General features: G+C 43.1%; 1 protein-coding gene across 5 annotated transcripts in view; it reads right to left on the reverse strand.

The window, feature by feature from the left end:
* The window catches only part of LOC121626666 (receptor-type tyrosine-protein phosphatase delta-like), a 130592-nt gene that overhangs the window by 70794 nt on the left and 36812 nt on the right, over positions 1–22986 (reverse strand). For all 5 annotated transcript variants that reach the window (XM_041965302.1, XM_041965299.1, XM_041965301.1 and 2 more), the window contains exon 3: positions 1603–1748. In XM_041965302.1, the coding sequence (XP_041821236.1) occupies positions 1603–1748 (146 nt within the window). The remainder of the gene's footprint in view (positions 1–1602; positions 1749–22986) is intronic.

The raw sequence follows: 22986 nt of genomic DNA on the forward strand, positions 1-22986 counted from the left end.
AAATGAGCAAGATCTGATGTATAGTTTTACTTACTATGCAGTTATTAGTAAAATAATCGATGCGGCTGACTAACTTTAAGAATGGGGAAGGTTACCTTGGTCGGAAAATTTTTGCTCGGATATCGGGTTGTCGAGTAAAATTTAAATCTGAATATGTCCCACTCTTAAAGTTAACATTCTATTCCTTGCGAAATGCATCACACTGGATTGTGTCGATGGGACAGAAACAAGCACAAACAGTTAAAAGTGGCTTGATAAACGGTTAAGGACAGTTGTACCATGAGGTGAGGTAGTGGTACAAAAGACAGGACCGACTGTATTGGACGAACGACACATAAAATGCTCACAAACAGGTGTTTGTTGTAGCTTATTCAGCTATTTTTTTGCATGCTACATGTTGTATACTCACTGATTTTAGAAAGCCCTGTGTCATAACTCAATCTCTTTTAAGCATAGAGGTAGATTTCAATAAAGGCCTGAGACCTCGGCTTCACACACACAAACACACTCTCTCTCTCACACACACGCGCGCGCACACACACACACACGCACACAGAGGCCTACGAACATTTTTAAAGATAACAATATATTTGTGCATGTGTTAGTTAACAGTACACTTCAACATTTCATTGGCCAAGCAGAACAGCGGTGTTGGCATTCAAGCTCGCAGCAGGTGATGGTGAAAAAAAAAAAAACAGCCTCCTTTCTGAGTCAACGCAGAAAGAGCAAATTAGAAAGGAAGTTGTGAGACTTCTACAAGGCAATGGGTTTTTGTTAGAAGATGAGGCGGCAGTGCATGATTGAATGGGCGCGGAATGGCGGCAGCCAGCAAACCCTGCGAGGCAACCAGGGAATGAAAACTAGTATGTTAGCATTCAGCACAATGTGCGATGCAAACGCGATGAACTCTGATAAGATTAGATTTCTGTGGTTATTAGACGCAAAGAAGAGGCGGGAAGGGGTCTCCGAGCTCCGTTAAGCCATTACTGCTGTGCAGTAGCAAGCAAATATGGCATCTGGAGCAGAGGCGGGGAAAAAAAAGTGACACCATGATAGTCCCGAGGACTGACACAGAAATTAATAGAAATCTTATCAGTGTTCTGCGATGATGTGTTATTTCTCATGGGTATTGAGCCCAAGTGCAGATTAAAGCTGACCAAAAATCAAAGCTTCAGCCAAAGTAAGGAGGGGAGGACATGCATTAAGATAACGATGCCACAAAGCAAAAGGATATTTCGAAGTGAAAGCGCTTACTTCCCCTTTCACATTACATAAAGCTGGCAAATGTGGCATGATGCTAATGTAGGTATCTGGGTCACACCACAAGTTGCTTTTTCTTCTAGCCAATTGCTTTTTTCTTGCCTTTTATTTAATTACAAATCTGTCCCCAGATCTTTGCTATACTTGCTCGTTAAAACTCAAACATGGTTAAAAGCCCGGCCAGCATGATTATTAGAGCCTGCTAATGCGTGGTGGCAAGTCAGGGCGAGAAGTAAGCGAGCGGGGCTTGGCGCAATGGATTATGTGCAAGCAGAGCCAAAAGCAGTGCTGAAGCATTCCAATTTTGTCGAGCATTTTACATCAGAACAATAGACCTAATACCTCAAATCTCTGGTTGCTGACTTTCTTCCCCTTCTTGTTCCACACAATCTTCGGCCGTGGATCTCCTGTAGCTTGGCAGATGAAGGATGCCACCCCTCCTTGCACGCCTGTTTGATCATTGGGGGTTCTTAAAAACTTTGGTGGTGCTGCGTGGAGACAGACAGAAACAGAATAAGAGAAATCAGTTAGCATGCTAGGCATTGCAGACATAGTAACCGGTCTCGCTTAACAAACTGTATAGGAGAAGGTAAGAAAGTTGCAGATTTCAGCATTTGGCTCTGGAGGGGATTGTCTTTGGAGGTCAAGACAAGAGATTGTACTGACTTTATTGTGCAAAGTGGAAACAGATGATCAGTGGTTGAAATCAGTTAAAGCACAGAGGTTTTGGGAGCAGAGTGCTCAATGCATTTTATCTCGACCCAGGAAGTATTTCCACGCAACTCTGAAATCTCCTCTGCTGGATAACTGGCTGCCACTTTTTAGAGAGGAATTCTTGGATAAAAGGACACATTTTTTGTGGGAAAGAATGAAGGGGTAAAGACCAATCTCTGGAGAAGAGAAATAAAGATAATATACTTGATCTTTGATTTGTTCTGAAATGTGGCAGATTTGAGTTTGGATGTCAGTTATTTAGACTGAAAAAGAGGAGCAATTTTGTCAGGGCTGCAAACTTCTGTAAAAAAGAAAAAGATTGCCCCTTCCCTCTGTGACAGTAAAAACTGTTATTGTGGTCATTGTGTGATACTGTCACAAAAAAATCTGTAAATACATACTGGAGAAAGAAACAGTGAACAACACAGCCTTCAAAGAAAAGCTATAAACGAAATTACTACTATTTCTGAACCTTTTGCTCTGTAACATGGAATAAGGTGTTGAAGTCGTGAGTGACTAACTCATTTCTAATGCCATTAAATTCACTATGCTGTGAACTGGTGCTGTTAGGCATCTTTCAGCAGAAAGGTCATCTATCTCAACATGCGATTACCCATCACACTGTCATGCTGTTCCACTGGACATAAATCATGAGGCCATTCGGTGTTTCTACACACAAGCTAACATTTTCCAACAATTTCAGAGAAACAGGAGCAGACAACACTAATCTCTAGAAAAGCACCAATCGGAACGGCTCACGCAAATGAGACACGCACCTGATAAGGTCCTCGCAGTGCTCTGATCAGTGATGTGAGCATTCTGCTGCTCCTAATTGGTCCCTCAATTCAGCACAACAAGTCAAGTGTAAAGGCAATGAGGATAAAAATGCTAAAAATGCAGGCAAGTGGAGGTGAGAGAATAGCAGAGTGGAACAGTGTCTCCTTTGTGTGGACATGGCATGGACGTTCCCGTCTACTGTGGCGGTTTTACAACAGCAACGGCACAGGCTCTGATCTCCACAACAGTGCAGAGAGCTGCAGCTCTGCTCCTGCAGTTTGATTTTCAGAATCACAGTTTGTCAGGTAAAATCATTCCTCAATATAATTCAGGCTTTGTCAGCCATGACAACAATTCTCTATTTACTTTTAATTCCGAGAATTGAGTTCTGTTTGGCCTTTTTTTTTTTTTTTTACCCTCCAAGACAATCAGTTCCTTCTCATGACATGACATTTCTATTCCAACTGCTGGAAAATCAAAACGCACGAAAGTGACGAGTAATCAAAGGAACCTGTCTCTTCCTGATGAGATTTTGATTGTGAGATTTACATTCCTGCTTTATTGTGATGATCAAGGCTAATTTCAGTAGCAATAATGACATGGTGCTAAGTCAGACCCCCTCGGTATTTTCCCACTGAAGCTTGAGTGCCAGCTTCAGTGGGAGGTGTAGCTCCATCTGCGCCCCTGCGGAGCAACTGTTTGCCTTTTATCAATCACTTCAGCAGGCCATTAGGGGCCACACAGCTGCGGTAATGCCAACCATCTGAATCACCTCATCTGTGTGCATGCGTGAGAATGTGTGATTGTGCTCGTTCGTGTGCCTGTGCGCAGACCAATTTCCCCTCCCAGATTGTACTGCCCAGTAGCAGCGGCGGCGGCGGCACTGCGAGTGAGGGACAAATTAACCTGCAGGACTCGTGGAGGGGTGACATAAGATGTGTGGTCAGCAATCAAAAGGGCGGACAGATAAACAGGCAAGCAGCTGGGCTTCCACTGGGCAAACGAGTCTGGGAAATCACCTGATTGCCACACACACATTAACAAACCCACGCACGCACACACACACACTTCTGAGAATCTCTCATTCGCCTGCTGACAGATCCGACAGGTGGGCAGCAGAGTTGACACTGTGTAATTTGTACATGGCAAAAAGCACCATTATATCTGCATTTGCACCTTATCTCATTGACTTGGCTGGGGTGTGGTGCGCATTGGCATCCAGCCAAGAGGGTGCTGATGGGTAATTGATATGCCATTGGGGCTGTTTTCGCTCCGGGGCCATCCATTACGGCTCGGTGCGTCTCCGTACGCCGGCTGTGATAGACTGCTAGGACATGTACGGAAGATCAGCACTGGAGGTGAGGGGAAGAGGGTGGGGCGGGGGGAGTCACTGCACAATGGGGAGTGATTGAGGCGTGACATGGAGGTAATGGTGTTTTCACAGACATGGCCGCTGATATCACCATCATACCCCCATTTTAGGTCTGCCGCTGACAAACATCCATTTTGGTAGACTCCTCGTACGGCTTCAGGTAGACAGTGGCTGATTGAAACCTCTGTTTTCTCCGAACAATGCCTCGACTAGCGCCTTGACAGCAACCGTAAAGATATGGTCTATGAACAAACATTGTGCAAACTCGCGCGCCACAAAGAAACCTTTTACCATAGAGTCCTGATTTTTCAATGAGCAAGTTGCAACAACCGTTACAACACAAAAAGCTGTAAGAAAGTGGAAAGATGTATCTGCCAGGTGTTTGCCTGTAATCATGTTGCCTTTTTCCCAGAAAAAGAATCTCAATTGAGAGAATCCAGTAAATGCTCCTGTTACCTCTGCTGCACGTTGGCATCTCCTTTGAATGGTAACCATGATCTGCCTGAATTAATACCGTGGGTTGGCACCTGTTAATCAAGTGCTAAGCCGTCACTGGCAAACAAATGAGAAGTGTAAACCCTGTCACCACCTAAAACGTTCGCGACATGGGCCTGTGCCTGCTCTCCCTTGAGGTCATTATGTAACCTCGTTCACATTCTCTGCCACTGGGAAGGAAGAAGCTCTTCGTAGCATCCCCTTGTTCTATTTTTCATGGATCAACGCCATGTTAATAATTTGGTGGCTGACTGAAAGTCTTTACCGTTATGAACACCCGTGTCCACGGGGCTGAGGGGGCAGACTGTTTCATGACTGGAAGTATAGATTTTTTTAATGGATAGACATAAATGGAAATTGGAAGCCTTCAACGATGTGGGCGGTACAAACATAGAACAAGAAATTTTTACTGTTGCTGCTACTTCATACTATCCCTCTTATCATTTTGTTCCTTTCCGAGGTCTTTAAAAACTGCCCTTTAAATAAAGTGGTCAATAAATCAGGTCGTTTTCTGTCACCACACTCGGGCAGCCATGTTGCACTTGTCTTTTTTTATGCTGAGTTTTGGCGAGCTGACTATCTCTTGAATCCGACATAAATGTGAGTGGTCTATGATCCAACTCGTACACATACTACATGTTTATTAGAATCGCTAACTTGCAGAAGGATCAGGACTATAATCAATAAGTGTGTGATATCATGTTTGATATATTACCAGGAACAATGAAAGTGAAACTTTAGGGTCTGGTAGTGATCTGAGAAGGAAAAATCCCAATTAATCACAAATATAGCTCTATTATATATGACGAAGACAGTGATGTCTGAAAGCCATTGATACCAAACCTGTGGCACGGTTAGGGTAACAGCAGTTAAACTGCGATGGTTCGCCGTGCTACAGAAAAGGTACTGTGGTCAGGCAGCATCTCTCTGGTGGTGCTGGATGTCAAACAAAAGGAAGGCTAAAGGCACGAAATGCCCTGAAAGTTTGATCTATTTTTTCTCCCCAATTAACCCTAACTCTGACCCTAAAACCATAAACCAAATGGGAATGGGTTTCTTAACTGAAAACTAATTGAAAGTCGAGTTCTTTAACACAAATGGTCAGTAAACAGAGCAGAACATTAAACAAAATCCTCAAATGATCCGAAAAGAGAAACTTCTTACCTTCCATATATTACATTTCCTGTTTTGGTATTTGTTGGGTTGAGTCAGCAGTAAATTAAGCGCTTTTAGGATGAACTTTGAGTACCTGTTGAGTTGAGTGGACTGTGCAACAGAGGACTGGGGCTGATGATATCACATTTTTCTGTCGTCATGCTGAACTTAGCAGATAGCTGGGTTCAGAGCATCTTGCGGATCTGCATTCATTACAAGTTTGTTTGATATTGGCTTAACTCACAGCCAAACGTTGCATTTAAATGCTGTTCTCAAACAGATCAGAGTCTGGCTTTCATTCATAACGGCGAAAACATTTCAAGTCATCAGGATTCCGCCATAGACTAAAGTTTGATCTGCCAAGTCATTAAAGAGCATGAATCAAAGAGTGGAGAGAAGAACATTAATAAACCCACTTTCAGTTGGAACCTCTATTCGGCACAGACACCAGTCCAAGACGGCTCGGTTTTCACAATTATACTGACTGACATACTCAATTTCATTTGCATGAAAGGGGCCATTTCCTCTCTGAATCTTTAACTTGCCGGGTGAGGTGGGGTTGTGGAGGGCGATAATTAATCCTAACACACTGGGTGGCAGTCTGCAAATACCCTGCTCCATTTGGACATACGAGTGGAAGAAAGGAGCATTTAAAGATGCCATTAACCTCATTTGACATCTTTAAGCTGCAGCATTTCAGTTCTGAAGTATTGATGAATTGTCACAATGGTAGCAAGTGGCGCAAATTGGACTGAAAGGGGCAGCTGATGTTGGGAGAGTGTAAAAGTGATGCATGTAGTATATGCGCCCTGGACATGTGCTTTCATGAAATCCTTTAAGTATTCTGAAAGTCCATTGCAGCAAGATCATGATCAGAGTATTTAAATAAAGAAAGGTGCAGAGGGACGGGTTTGTTGGTGATTGCGAATGCACTTGCATGGTTTATAAAGCAACACCCTCTCTATGGATTAATTAACTGTCTATACAGTGCTCAGAAACATCTGACCCCGTGCCAGAAAGAAAACAGACTGCAGTAATGCAGACACACAAACAGAGATAAACAATGCAAAAAAAAGAAAAAGAAAAAAAAGAAAAAGAAATTGAAAAAAGGGAGGGAAGATAAACCACACATACTAATCAATGGAACAAACACAAGCATAAACCATTTTCTTGGGGCACTACACAGCTCTCTATCTGCAGCATTATGATAAAAATTTGTCTTTTGTAATGCAGAGGAAACAAACTCCACATTGTATGTGCTCACAAAGGGTCTTGGCGGATGGAAAGAAAAGGAATTGGAGCTTAATTAGAACTGTTGGCTGATTTGCATTGCATGCTCATCGGTAATCTTGCCTTAAATGGAAACTGAAATTCTTATTGCAATTAGTGATTACTTGAAAAGGGATATGGCCCCCGAATGATTGTTAATTACTGGATCAGGAATAGTACATTAATTCACTGCAGAGGTTTTAATGCAGTGCAATGATGGGGACCCGCTCCTCCATCAATATTGTGCTGCTTGTCACACATAATGAAGTTCATAATACAAGCCTTCTCCTACACTGCCCCCATCCCCCCACCACCACCAAAAGCTTAAATATGCTCTCCAAGCAAAATTCATAACAGTCATTATGTAAAACTAATTCAATAGAATAGACAAGAATGCAGCTTAATGACACATTAATATTGAGACCTCATATGGACACTTGGGCTGCAGGTCCATTTTGTGATAGGGTCAATAGGGTCAGGGTCTCTTATTTGGCTCATAAGCTGCAGAGAGTCTCCCGTGAATAAATAAATGCATATCATCACTTACAGCACGGCTTCAAAGGCAGGAAAAGTACAGCGTGCACTGTAATACACAACTCACCAGCGTATTCTCCTTGCCAAATATTCAGCCCAATGACTAAGGTTGCAAAAATCATATTCCAATGGGACTTTCTGAACCCCACTACGTGTGTATTACTCATGCTCAGTAGCACTGCTATGCAAGGTCTGAGCTTCTGGCGATAGCTCCGCGGGAGTTAGGGCACTTTTGCACAGACAACAGCAACAGCTTCAAAAAGAATGGCTAATGCTCTTGTCCCACATTCAATGCACTGACAGATTCTATGACAAGACAGGGGGGGAATGCTCCAGAGGTGCACAACCTATCACGCACACGTGCATGCCTGCGCAGACACACACTCTCATGGGTGTTAGAATATTCTGGTTGGATGGAGCAAACATTGCAAATGGAAGAACAACATTAATAAATTGGGGGGTGTGGGACAATAGAAAATTCTGGAAGGGTCCATGAAATATATATGAAGGGTTATTTATGGAGCAGTGCTGAGCTTCTTAGTTTGTGTTTCATGGGATGAGATGGAAAATGAAAGGCTCCCTTATTCGACGATCACTGTAGATTCATAAGGCAAAAACCTTTCACTTGTGCAATGGCAGCGACATCGTGATGTAGACTCTTCTGTGGTATATTTGCAGAGGAAATTTTGTACCCTCTCTACCTCTCTCTTTCTTCCTGTGTCTGTCTCTCCACCAGACACACACACGCACACGCACAAGCCACCGCCATCTCCCACGGGACACATTAGCGAGGTAGAGGGATCCAGTTTGTCACTTAATAAAACGGCCCACTCAAACAGATGGCTTTGTTCAAACGGCCCCCAACGCTTTAAAAGCTGGAACTGAATCGCTGCTGTGGCAAATCAGACACATGAAAGCACACCTCCCTTTGCGGTGGAAACCAAACAGAAGGAAACATATAAATATTGAATTGCGCCACTGTCGGCGCAAGACCATCCGCCAGAGAAAAAAGAAAAACAGAAGACTAAAGAGGAGGGGGAGGGAGATGGAAAACACTCGACCCTCCTGTCGGAGAATTCTGAACATCTGGGCTGAGGTTGTCGAACGCAGATGCAAAATAATACAGAGGCTTCAATTTCAATAAAACTCCATTTTCATCTCCCCTCATTTATTACTTGTTCATTTGTGTGTGAATCCACAAATCTGGGGCCAATTCGTGTGTGACCATTTGAGGAAAAAAAAACAGTTGAGCAAGAAGTATGAAATTTAGATTTGTTTGTCTTGTTTGTTTTTCCTCCAATGTCTGGAAAAAAGAGAGAACATAGATAAGTAATTCTAATTGTGCAGGCTTACTCTGTTTGGTAGTCAGCGCAGTCTATTTGCAAAAAGTTAATTATCTGATAGGATAGGCAGTGGCAGCCACTAACACAGAAAGCCATTCGCTCATTCTGTTATCCACTAGGCAATGGAACGATTCATTAAATGGCAGTGCTGCAGCAAAATGGCCAGTAGTTATCACACTGGAGCTGCACAGACTTGAAAAGATGTTAAAAATGGCAGAAGTGATAAACATTCTTGGGCCATGTCAGCTTACTGCCAATGTAATAACATGTATAGATAATAAGAGGACATGACTGCGTATGATTCTGATGCCTCTACCACACATGTGATGTACATTTCATGTGAGATTGATAAGAAAATATCACCGTACCGACACATGCATATGATAATCTGCAAATCTGCTGGCTTTCCGCTACATTTAGCAGAAATCAAAAGATACGGATTGCATAAGTGGAATGGGAAATCAAATAAGCAACACATTTGACTGGCTCTTTTCAAAGGAATTACAGTACGCTCGGGCCTGTCCTATTTCTTTATAGCATAAACTTCACATAATTGTCTTTGCCCTCAACCACGGAGCGGAAAAGCTTGCCTCATATTTGTCTCCATGGGAGCAGAGATGGATTATGCAGCAAATCATTCCAGGGGTTCGACATTGTATATTTAAACAGACTCTAATTTTATGGATAAGTCGTGCCAAGCCATTTCCGATGGATGCCAGTTGTCAGGCCAGAGGAGGTGACACATTCCCTGTGCTGTGTTTTCTCAGGCGCTCGCAGGCAAACTAGCTTGTGCTCCGGCAATCCCACTGGATGACAACTGGCTTCCTTTTAGCAGCTCTGACATCCTGTGCATATTCAAAGTTCAGCAAACCAGGCTACACCTAAATGAAGCATTTTGAGACAAATATAGGCCTTTAAATTTATTTTTCCCACGTCTAGTGTACATGCAACCACTGCTCTCCAGCTTTCATTCGCTTTGTCTCAAGAGTTCACTAATCTGTTGGTGATGAATATAATGGACAATGTAAAAATATGAAGCTACAATTAAAACGCAGTTCCTGAGAAACCCTGCTCTCTGCAGCGAGCTGCAGTCATGGCTATCCTCAAACCAAAAGTCTCGTACAGGGACAAAGAATATGCAGGGGAGGTACCACAAACAGTCAGTCAAGGACCAAAGTGACCTTTCACAGGCCACTAATTTTATGCAGCAGTGAAGGAAGAGTATTGCATATGAAAGAGAGGAAGAAAAATGGCCGTGATTGAAACGTTTTTGAGGTAAAAATCAGTGTTTCCTCTTCGAAGGCAACAGTGAGTGTGATGTGTGAGAATACAGTGGCATAAAAGCATTCGAAAGCTGTCAATGACACTGCTGTATTGAGTGGAAGTAATTAACTGTAAGAGCAGTGTTGCACAGTTTGGATACCGTAACCTTGAGCCGCTAGCTTTACATGCTAGCTTTCAACAGATACTGATGCACTAATTGTATGTGCTCAATAACTGAAGCAGCTTTATTTCACCCATGGTGTTCGGTATGTGCCGATATTGCTGTCGCTGCACAATTTAATATCTCAACTTTCTGCCTCCCTGGTTAAATTGATTTTATCTCAGTCAACATTTCATAAAAGCATTAATTACAAAGAATTATTTCTTTTGTGGTCAAATATTGCCTCAAAGCTGCTGCATTTGTTATAATGTATGTCAAAATGCCATATGATTGTACAAATTAATTACAATTTAAATGATTGTTCTAAATGATGCTCTCATTTTTAATTAGTTTTAATTAGTTTGTTTCACATTAAATGAGTGACATGCAATACTGCAGAATAACACATTAGTGGTGTATTAGTGGGTTGTTTTTGTCAGCTACACATTATTAATATGTCTCATACTAAACCACATGCAGTAAATCTAAGTTGAGGTCTTTGAATTCTTAATTGCGAAACCCCTGAAGAAACAGTTCAACTGTGTGTGTGTGTGTGTGTGTGTGTGTGTGTGTGTGTGCGCGTGTGCGCGTGTGTGCGCGCGTGTGTGTGTGTGGCTATGTCTTTGAAGAGCTACAGATGGGAAACAAATGATGGCGGGTGGTATCAGGGTCAGACCGGTTTCCACTTGGAAGCAAACAGTGCAATGTCACCCCAGGAGCAAAAAACAACAAGCCTCAGGGGACATAATTAAAATAATCCAGTGAAATTAAGTGCTTCGGATCACTTTTGAAAGTCTCCGTCTTGATGTGTGTGGATGTGGGGATGATTCATCATGAGATGAGTCGAGAAGTGTAAAGAGGATGACTCTGTGCATGCATGTGTCTGTCTGTTTACAGTCTGTGGGTGTTACTAGACACTTTGCTTTTGAGCCACAGTTTGAAGGTGTATTCATATTCATTATATTGATCAACCTGTTAGAAGAGGAAATGTGACACAGAAGTATCACACAGCTGGTCCCAAAACTCATTACATTTTCGAAAATGGCCTCAATTTTCTGTTGAAGTCCTGCTTTTGAATGTTGATTAGCCAAAATACAAATGCTTTAACCTTGGAAATATTTGCGTCGCATTCGAGGTGATTCAAATGAACACAACAGGGACATTTCGTGGACTTGGGGCTGGAAATCTGTGAAAGCAAGTTAGGAGAACCACAAATGATGACTGGAATTGCTAAATAGGCTGATGGCTTCATGAGAATCTTGCATAGTATGAAGGTATATCCAGCTGTGTTGCGATTACTGATTTAATGGAATATTGTGTCATGTTTTCTCAGAGGCCGGGTGAAAAACAGATATATTTTTAAAGATGAAGAGACTCCTTAGCCTGCTAGTCTGTTGGGGACCAGAGATGTGGCCTTTGGACTGTTGGAGTTTTGCTTCTCTTCGTCGTCTTTTTCACCTTTTGCCAAACTGAGCCTCAGTTGACAGAGCGAGAGGGTACACAAAGGCGCCAGCCTCAGGAGCAAATGTTTGCCAGCAGTAATGGGCTCTAGTCCACTGGGAGAGTGAATGTGTGTGGTTTTTGTGTGCATTAAGTATATGTACATAAGCATGCAAATAGAAGTAGTGTACAGACGATATACTTAATTATGGGTCTGGTCAATGTGCTTGTGTATTTCTGACGTGAGAGTGTCACTCAGATCATAAATCAGCTCGTTGTGGGACAGAAATTTCCCTGTAAATTTCCTACTATCTATCTACAGTGCCTTTTTCCACAGTTATCTGAATTATTCTAAAAGCACAACTGTGAGTAATGGCTGGGGCTATTGGCTTTTAATGTGGAGTAGTGAAACTGCAAGGAAGAGAGACTAAAAAGCCAATGACATTGTCACAAAATGCCACAAGGTGCTACGGTCCTCAGTAAGTAATGACTTCATCCGTTTTCTCACATAGATTAAAGGTTAAATAGTAAGCCAGCACATTGACTCGGCATGATTGTTAACTCCATGAATATTCCATAAAATCTGCTGCACTTGAGCACATAAAGGAAACACAAAGTGACTGATTTTTTTTTTAGCCTGAACAGGGTCAAAATGACATAGAGGCACTTTGCCACAGCACTGAGCCCATAAATTAGCATCCCTTACAATGGCTTGAAATGCCAGTTATCTGAATCATAACGCACAGAATTGAAATCCATCAGATCAGGACATAAAGTGTTCTTTCTGTGTGGTATTAGCAGTCAAAGTTACAGACTGCATCCATAAGTTTCTTGGACCAGCACAGCCTTCTGCATGTGAGGGGAAACTTGAACGCAAACGAGTTTCCATCACTTCAACATACATCTCACTGAATCAGATATTGGCACGCATGCAGTGTTTATCCACTCATTCATCCCCTTGTGAGAGGCTTTCTCTCCGTTCTTCTCTTTTTTCTGTCCGTTTTGTACATTACCATCAGTATTTGCAGTTAAATTGAAACTTACATGAGTAATTTATGATCGTGATACATTTCACCAGATGTAAAACCCATTTGGGAGTTTAGTACAGTACAAAAAAATAAATCAGCATTATGTACGTAAGTGAAAACAAAAAGAGGCCCACAGTGATTACTGCTTTAAAAAGACTCTACATTTGTGTAATGTGCTGGCAAATAGCAGAAGAATTGTGTTTATAGCAGAGTTCTCCTTGGTGTGTTTTTGGAGCAGACACTCTGCAGCATGTAAGGCGAGTCCGCTGCCATTAATCATTCCACAGGTGCAGGAGCATTGTCAGAACCCATACGTCCCTTTGCCTTTTCAACCTGGGAGGAAAGTGGAATGGTAGGGAGGGGGGGGGGGTCTGAACACATCCCTAAAAAACAATTTCCCTTCTTCTTCTTCTTCTTCTGCACTGAATTTGTCAGGAGGGGGAACCAAGTCCAGATTAATTAGATTCCATTTTGTGGTCATCTTTGTTTTTTCCTCCTTCCATGACTCTTTTCTTTTTCTTTGTCTTTGTCTTGCCTACAGTCCTTACACCCATCCCAGAACCATTTATCACGTTGCCATCTCGACAGTGCCTTCCCCCTTCCTTGCTGGGAAGCCATTAGAGCATCTCTGCATCGTGGCGGCCAGATTGCATTCCGGTCCCCACTTGCGACATTTATCATCTTTTGTCCTAACTTTTTATCTGCCCCTGCCCTGTGTGAAGTCCTATCTGCAATGCCCACTAAAATGAAACACTGGGAGATGAGGCTCAAGTAAATAACCTAATTAAACCTAGCAAACAGGGACAAAGAGGAAAAATGCACAAAAGGCCTTTGCGAGAATGCCAGAGGAGGAACACTCACAGATGGTAGCGAGGAAGTCGAAGCAGTGATGTGGCACTATGCCCATGCCACCTTCTCATCTCAGTATTTATAGTACTCCTAGTGGTGCTGTTTGTCCAAAGATGTCCTCTTTACGTGATTTGGATGAACACAGTGTGGCAGTTTATCCCAATTCTGACAAAGCGCTAATTGCGCATCAAGAAATGAGAAGTGTGAGAAAAGAAATGCTCCAGTAAGACAAGGAAATATCTCTGTGATAAGGCCAAAAGCATTGAATAATGGCTCCTAAGAGAAAATCCATCCTTCCTTCTCACTCCTTTCTAATTCTTAGGCAAAAGTAGAGCCAACTCTGATTGGTCTCATTAGGGACAAAATGAAGAATGCCAAGCGTCATAATTATCGGCGCACCGCTGCAAACAGTATCGAGTCAATACAGCAAAATGTCAGGAGGGCATTAGTGGGCAATTATTAATCCATATCAAGCTGGGATGGACAATTTAATTATCACCTAATCAATATTTCCAGATCTTGTACAGATGTAGAGCAGTGACCGGGTGGATAGATCTGCCTTCCGAGAAACCCCGTGTCGGGGAAAAAAAGGGGGGGCAGCTGGGAACAGTAGCAGGGCAGCAGTAAACAGGAGCACACACTTCTCTGCATGCATGACCACGGGCACAGCTTCTTCCAGAGATGGACACCGACTCTACTACCAGAATACATCTGGGAAAGAATAAAAAGAACGAGACATGTCTAAGCTGAAAAACTTTCCTCTCTCCTGCAGTTGTTGTTGGCTTTCTAGGAATCCAGGAGCGCTCTGGGCGGCCTGCAAGTTTTAGTGCCACTGTGACTCTGACTTTTGCTTATCAACCAACTCAAACCCAAATGTTTTTCTTTTGTTCTCCTGCTGGTGCCACAAGCAACCCTGTGCAAAATATGACCAGTGCGACTCAAATAATTCACTAGCAAAACTCAAGAAGTTACTGCATGATGTTGGAGTGATGAAAATGGAGCTATGAATAACAAAAAAGCTGCAGATATTTGTGTAGATTTTATTAACAAATTTGCTGTAATATTCTATCATTGCCAATAATATTGCTTACTTTCTTTTGGTGCTCTTGCAGTTCTCAATGCAGCCTGAATAATTACTCTCATTGTACCTGAAACAAACTATCTCAAATAATGTCAGTCAAGCCTTTGTGCGAGTGATGAAACAAAATGAATGCTGTGTAACAGGCCCTTGTGGATTTCAAAGGCGCCACACAATGAGGCATGGCAAAACAAAAGTGGCTGTCTTCCACGAGATAGCAGTCATCTTCAGATAAGAATACCCTCTCATGGTTCTGTTTTGCTTTTTTGTTTGCTATTATTGTGATTCCCGTCTCCAGCCCTGAATCGCTTTAGTCACTACGCAACCAATTGATTCCTACTAAGTTGCCTCGACCGGGGTTATTTTCATTGCTTATTGCTTTACTGTCTGTTGCAATGGATTACGATTTTAACATAAGATTGCGTTTTCAGCTCACTTTTTCTTACCCAGCACACATTATAAACCTGCATTACTCTTTCATTTCTCCCCCATAATGCTTCAGTTTCCATTTGCTATGATAATAATAATACCACAAGCCAATAGTAGCACAAGCCAAAGTGCTTCCCTTTGTGCACACACAATAAAAACTCACTTAATTCATGTAGCCTTGAAATGTTGACTCCCAGCTTTGACAGAAGTTGGCTGAAGTGAGACTTAACGACTGATACTTTCAAGATAAAAGTTGACTTTTTTTCATTGTGTGTGACAAGAGACTTGAAATAAGATCAAAATGTGACATTCAATCCCAAATGCAATATCTTTAATCTGTTTACCTTTGACTTTCATTACCAAATTTTAGATCCGTAAAAGAAACGGTTGAGATAATTTCATAAGATGTCAAGAACCTAATCATATCTGTAGGATTAAAGTTGTAGGCTGCGGGATTACTTTTTGGAAATTATCTTTGAGCTTTGTTAAAGGAACAAGAAAAGAAAAGGAGTTGTGACTGAGCAGTGAAGAAACACAGAATAAATCCCTGTAACTCACAGTATATTAGCCTTCCCTTCGTTCCTATCACCTCGTTAGAATGCCTTTGAAAGTCAATCCATCCATTCTTTTAGTTAATATCTATCTAAGCTCCTTCTTGCCCCTCTTTCACTTTCTGTTCTGTCTACCTGCTCCTAAACTAGTCAATCCCACCCCTTGCTCTTAACATTTATTTGTATTCATTCATTTTATTTTAAAGGTGGCCTACAAAGTACTGCAACTGTCTTCTCTGGAAACAAAGTTGTCATTCGTATACTGTATTTACAGCACATGCATGAGGCAGATGTCACAGAAGATGGTTATTTTTAGCATAGGTCAAAGTGGATTTTCCAGACCATCTGATCAGTGGTGCTCTTCGGCTGTAATGGAGAATGAAAGCATATTATTAGAGATATGCCATGTTGTCCATCTCTTGGTTCCATTAGTTGTCCAATATGTGTGTGGGGAGCACAATGCTATTTTTATACATGTATACTGCTCAGACTGAATATTGGTACAACGGTGCATAGCTGCTACACTGTGTGCCTGAGGAATATACTAGATACTGTATGTGTGGGAGTGTGCACAATAAAATGGATTTACTTGTATATGCATGCTGGGCTGTGCACACTACTGCTTGTTTATAATTATTTCATTTTTATGTGCATTTCATGGCAAATAAGTTGCTGTACAAACCTGTACTTGATGCAGAATGAAAGAAATTTGCAGTATCATTACTGAGCCGAACACTTAAACATCAATTCATCTAACCAGGACTCTTTCGGTGGCACTTTGCTGCATAATTTGACCAAAGACACAGAAAAAAAGGCTGTCCCTGTGGGACTTGTGTGACACAACTACGGCTTATGCTTTCCATGGACACCTCACCTTGAATAATCACAACAGAGGAAAAACACAGCCAATTAAATCGTGCCGTGTAATGAGAGGCATAAGATCAGGCGGTGTGAAATCTCTGTGTCTTAGCTGAGCAGTGGCAGGAGGGAGATTGAGGAAGTGAGAGGGAATCTTTCCGAGACTCTGCGATCATGTGTTTTTTTTTCCTCTCTCCGAGGGGCACGGGGAGGAGGAGGGTGGGAAAATCTTATTTGGAAGGTGTACTTAAAGAAATCCATGTAGGCATAAATCTTGACATCATCGCGTCTGCTCAACAGCCCTCTCCCCTCTCCCCCCCCTCGTCCCTCCATATGTGCTCTCTTGTACTAACTATCAGACAGAGGGAGCGATAGAAGTGGGGAAATGAGTGGATTAACGGATGACTGCGTCAGGATTGATGGAGATCAAACTTGAGAGGAGTAAAAGTTTGCTATGGAATATGCTGAACTGCACCTTTGCCTTCGCAGGGCTTTGAAGATTCGGAGGGTGGGCTGAAGGTCTTACCTTTGTGGCAAACGGCCACACAGATTCCACTGTCATCCTACCTCTGTTGTACATTAATTAACTACACTTAACTTTAAATATCCTTCATCATGACTCAAGTGATGGAGAGGATTGTGGTAATTAATTACTTGATGAGAGAATGATGAATGACATGAAAGACGGCACCAAGGGAGTATTAAAAGCTAAGGGGAAACAGACTGCTCATGGATGTTATGATGGATGCTGTATAAACACCTCATAAATGTCCAGGGACCCATCTGTAATTGTGTGCGCATGTATGTGTGTGTTAGAATGCGTATTCCATGTTCCCCGGTGTGATGAGGAGGCCACTTAGAGCTTGGGCTGTGCCATTAGAAACGAGGGCTTGGCTCCGTTTCAACTGGAAAAAGCCTATTGGTCTGGCCATGGCGTGAGAGCCTTTTCACCTCGCAATGGAGGCTTTCACTCTCATTTGCCATAACTAATAAACCACACTAAAGCTGTGTGTCACAATAAATCTCAGCTTCTCAAATGGCATGACTCACTTGGTGGCGCAGAGAAGCCAAAGAGAGAGCAAGTGCAAGTCGGCGAGCGAGCAAGTTAATGAGCGAGCGAGCAAACAAACAAGTGAGAGAGCGCAGGGACAGAAAATAGTGACAGATGTGGTGTGTGAGAGAGTGTTAGGTGAAAAAGACGGCTCTCCAAAGACAGACTTTGAGCACTCACTCCATCACTCCGCTGAATGTAAATCAACTTTGGCAAGTGGAGCTTAGGGCGTAAAGATTCCCAATCGGCGTCAAGCATTGGAGAGTGCTGTAGGTAAGAAGGTGGGGATGTAAGCTCTCTGGCTGGGAGTGAGAGATTGCCCGGAGGCGCTCCATGGAGATGAATGGTCTAGACCATTAACCCCAGCGCAGAATCTCAACATACCCCACAGGCACACAAATGTGCTTCGCCGAGATCAGTGCTATGTGTCGCACTCTGAGGACCCCTGGAGTGAGACCAAAGCTCCAGCCTAGGGCCAGCCGTTACCCACACGAGCTCACGTGCACGACCACACACACAGATACAGATGCATGACTTCTGAGGCAGATTATTCAATAAATGCTGTTATAATGTAAACTGTTATGTACAATAAAAAAGCACAATAACGTCTTCCCTCCCTCCAAACAGACAAAAACCCTCAAACAAAGCATTCAGCAGAACCCAGGTGGCTCTTTTTACAGTATTTTCCAGAGAAATCCAGGCTCTCTTTCACTGTGCACCCATATCTGAGTGAATGCCACTTGCTTCGGACATACTATGTTTTAAAACCATGCAACATTCCTGTAATATCAGCTAAAATTACAACCACAGGTCTACTTCACTTGTGCAAAATTGATTAATAAGCCGCAAAGGCATAGCAGATCGTGCTTTAGCCAAACCTGCAGTAAATCACTGTTTATTCTGTAATACCTGTATGCAGAAAGGGCCTAATGAGTCACTCCAGAGTCGGGAGAGGTTGTGGGACGATCCCCACCACTTGCAGACTGTTTTGATCTTGAGCATAAACGACGTGATTCGTAAACACGTCATTCGTAAACACAAGTCATTTTGACTTGTAGTTTTCATTTAAAAGAGTAGAATGTGAATTTCGTTGTCGAGAGTCTGTACTATGAGCATAAAAACTAAACCTAAATCAGACTTCCATCATCTCTGAGCCTCCAGTTTGTGTTTTAGTGTGACTTCCCTGTCTTAGATTGCTGCCAAGTGCAGATGATGTACTCCAGCTCTTCATTGTTCCGACTGCATGCTGCAGTAAAACATCATCTGTGCCGGCAACGCTGATGTATTTCAGACTTGACTGGTCCAGTAATCCCATTACTGCAGCTACAGCATCAATCTATTAATTGCACTGTCACTGGGGCAATGTCATGAAACACCTGCATTGTTATACAGTTCACTGGCATAGCGCATGAAGGGTGATCAGATTTAGTACATATGCCAGCAAGGCCAGAATCATGCCAAGTGTAAGCCCAGCAGATGCAAAACAGCTGGCATTGTGCTCAGCTCACCGGCTGATCCCAGCTTCAAAGGCATGCTACAAGGTACCCTTTGTGTTAGAGTGTGCATGCGAGAGAAAGAGACTGTGTAAGTATAGAGACTCAGTCTGGTGCACTGCGTTAACATGGTCCCCTGTTGTTATTTTGGCACCTGACTGAAATCCATCCGATTTCGCAGTATGACACACCCGGTCATTTCATGTAGAGGTATTCAAATACATGAATATCGAGAAAAGGTTTTCTGGGAGATTGTTGATTGCCGCTCCAATTTGGATGATAGCGCTTTTGTTCTGTCAATATTCCCACCCTGCGACATGGATGGTACAGCATGGTTAAATTGCCCTACCATTTTCAAGTCAATGCGTCTTGGAGATGTAAGTGCACTAGCCTTTAATTACCTGCATCTGGGCCTGCACAACATCTCCATATTGTATGTGATTATCCGCTTTTCTTGAGAGTGGGAGGGTCAGGAGTGTGGTGAAAATTGCTTGGCTTTTGTGTGATTCTGTGGTCTAAGTGCAAAGCAAAATGACTGCAATCCATAGATGAGGCTAATGGCCTTAAATAATACGCTTGAGTGTCGTTCCCAAAGAAATCGGCATTCTCAGAGTTAATAATGGACCTGCTTCAACCTTTGAACATAATTGCGCCGCACGCTGTTGACAAGGAGTTGGTACAAGCATTTTCAGCCTCAGAAAATGATAATGACTTCTTACTCTTTTCGTTCAACCTGCGAGCAAGAAGCATCTTGCATGGCACTGATAACATTGTTTTATCTCAGATTCCCAGTCTTGTCACAAGGTCTCCATCCAGACAACGAGATGCTAATTAAGTGCTGGCACTCTCAGCGAAGGTGTTTTCACCACATTCATTTGATGCGTGCTCTCGTGGATGTTGATGCTGTTTTCGTAAAGATGTACTGCACTAACACACGTTTTGAAATGAACGAGTGGAGCCAACAATGAGATTTCCACTTGAGCAGTGTCCGGCAGAATGATGAACGAGGCGGTAGACTCAGGGAATTACAGTGATTTAAAGTTGGATCAAAACCGGCTACGAGGTTCCGTTCTCCTCTGGCTTTAATGTCATTTTATGTGGATACGCGAACATGAAAGCTCTGTGCGTGTGTATTTATTTGTGTCTAATTCAATGTGTACCAGGCTGTGTGTGTGTGTGTGTGTGTGTGTGTGTGTGTGTGTGTGTGTGTGTGTGTGTGTGTGTGTGTGTGCGTGTGGGGAAGGGAGGGCGGGGGGTACGCTGCAGCTCTTAAGAGTACATACTGTGCAATCATATGTGTGTATGTGCTTGAATTACTGTGTGTGCACGGTTTGTATGTTAGCGCTGTGTGGGTACGAGTGTAAAAGGGAATGGGATAGACTCAATTTAAATCAAATTAGCATGCAGGCAAATTAAGCAGAGGGATTTAATTTGAGCTGTTGTAAAAATGCTAATTTCAGTACAGCCCGGAAGCTCATATGCAAATACAACACTATTTTACAATAATTCATATTAGGCCAGGCATGCAGAAAACACACATATTACAGCCTGATGTCATCTGGGGAATAGAGTATCATTAGCTTTCGGACTTCCTACAAGGTGATCCTGGCTCGGGTGTGTGAGCGTTCTGTTGTGTGTGTTTGTGCGAGCGAATGTGCATGTATTTGAGACTTCTCCGTTCATCTGTGTGTCTGACTGAGCTTGTATTGCATCACAAGACAACATCTCCTGTTTACGGGAATGGTGATGTGTCTTTGTGTGGGTTATTTATTTATTTGTTTATTTTTTGAATGTTCAGATATACAAACACCACAACAAATCATAGTTACGATCATCAGCATTCCACCCACAAAATACTATCAAAATGACTGTGACACTGGCAGATGCTGTTGGATTGTTACCGCAGTACTGCCAAACAAATTACTCCTCACGGAGCAGTGGACGCTCTTGGATCATAAATGTGCAACTTATAGTGAACATATGGGGAAATGGCTGCTCGCACAAAAACAGCGCAACAGTCCAATTTTCACTCGGTGTATAAGGAGAGAAAACGTCTCTCCTCTGATTATTTCACAGCCATTAAAATGTGACCATCTTTATGTTGTTTGTCGTATGAGTAATTTTGCTCCCATCCCACTCCCGTCTTGCTTTTCCCACACTACAATGGCTCTCAAGAAGTGTCGCATCGACAGACAATTTGCTTTTTTCGTCCCATGTGGTTCACCCTTGACGGCTGGCTGAAAAGGATTGCACATGCATTCGACGCCCGTGGTGGCGTGTGCATGTGTGGCTGGCTGTAAAACAAGCGCAAGTGCGAGAGGGATGAGGTTCGGGTGTTAACATCTTAATGTTTACAGAGGCTGGAGGAGATCTGTCAATACTGATTTGACGTGCTAAAGAGAAGCGTGCTGGCTCGCTGGGACTCACCATGCCATCCAGCAGCAATGGGAGGAATCAATTAAAACACTATTAGGCCCAGGGTTTGACACGGTCCAACACAGCATGGGGGAGTGCTGGGCAGAAAGTGTGTGGGTGTTTTGTAAGCAGGTTTTCCATACAGATAGCTCAATGAGAGAGAGAGAGAGAGAGAAACAACAACCTAAAACAGTCAGCAATTTTCAGTTCAGCTACTAATGTGGCTCAATCAGTCTGAGCTGATGTGTGTATACTGTAGCTCAATCACTCAATGAATCCAGGGGGGGAACTTTCTCGTTGCTCACAATGAGACACATTCTGACCTCTAACACCAGGCTTGTTTTTGCTTCCGCCTCATGAAACAATCTGACGAGTTAATGAGCAGCCAAGTTATTTAGTGCCCACCCCAAAGTTTTTCATCCCTGCCCAGGTGGAGATGCTCAATGCTTCCAGCTCAGCTCTCCTCACCGACACTTCCTTTTTTTTCTGTGTTACCGTTCAGCAAAAGACACAGAGGAATTGTTTGTTGCCTCCCTGCTCTTCCTCTCTCGCGCTGGGTCCCCTTGGCTCACCGGGGACAATTATGCCCTTCTTTCAAGCTATTGCCAAGCCCAATTTGCCACACAAATTAATTGGGCCGCATTTGAAGAGCGAGGGGGACGGGGTGAAGGAGAAAACGAGGGAGAGAGCAACAGAGGGAGAAGGCCAAAGACGAAACAATAACAAACCAACAGACCAAACAGAGAAACACAGCTACACAACCCTCTGAGATCATTTTTGAATCCGCCGTGTTCTTCTCAGTTCGATACAGGTCTCACTTGGTAACATTTGCAGAAAGAAACAAATTTGGTGGCACTCCCATTGACACATTAACTGCATTGTGTGTTTATTAGGGGGGACTGATTGGTGTTTTTCTTGAGAAGGGGCTGCTGCGTCCACTGTGTGGGGCGGCGAGTAGGACTGGCTCCGAGGATCGTGCCATCTGTTGAACAGGCCGACTCAGCCATTTTCTGCTCTCGCGTGTCTCATATCCTCCACCACGTCCACAGCCAGAGGCTAGCTCACACCCAAATGGATCCCGAGTGCCAACAGAGGGCAGCTTTCCCTTCGGAGAGGCAGCCGCATTTTTGGTGCTGGGGGTTAGTCTGGAGCAGGCTAAACTAAACAGAGGTCTCTTTGGTCCTCGGTGCGCACCGCAGATGGGGAGAGAGCCCCACAGTGTCTGGGCTGGTTCTGCATGTGCAGGAAATTAAGGAGCTTCTCAGTCGCTGGAAGGGGCTATTGCACTGCTTCCAAACAGCGAGGGGAGAAGGTGGGGAGAAGACAAAGACGCAGGCAGAAAAACAGTAGAGGGAAAAAAAAACCCAAATAAGAAATGAGGAGAAAATTGGCAAGAGAGCGATTAGGAAGAAAAACAATAGAGGGGAGTTGGGAAAGGGAAGAACAAACACG

This window comes from Chelmon rostratus, chromosome 23 (assembly GCF_017976325.1).
Source record: "Chelmon rostratus isolate fCheRos1 chromosome 23, fCheRos1.pri, whole genome shotgun sequence".
Classification (NCBI taxonomy): Eukaryota; Metazoa; Chordata; class Actinopteri; order Chaetodontiformes; family Chaetodontidae; genus Chelmon; species Chelmon rostratus.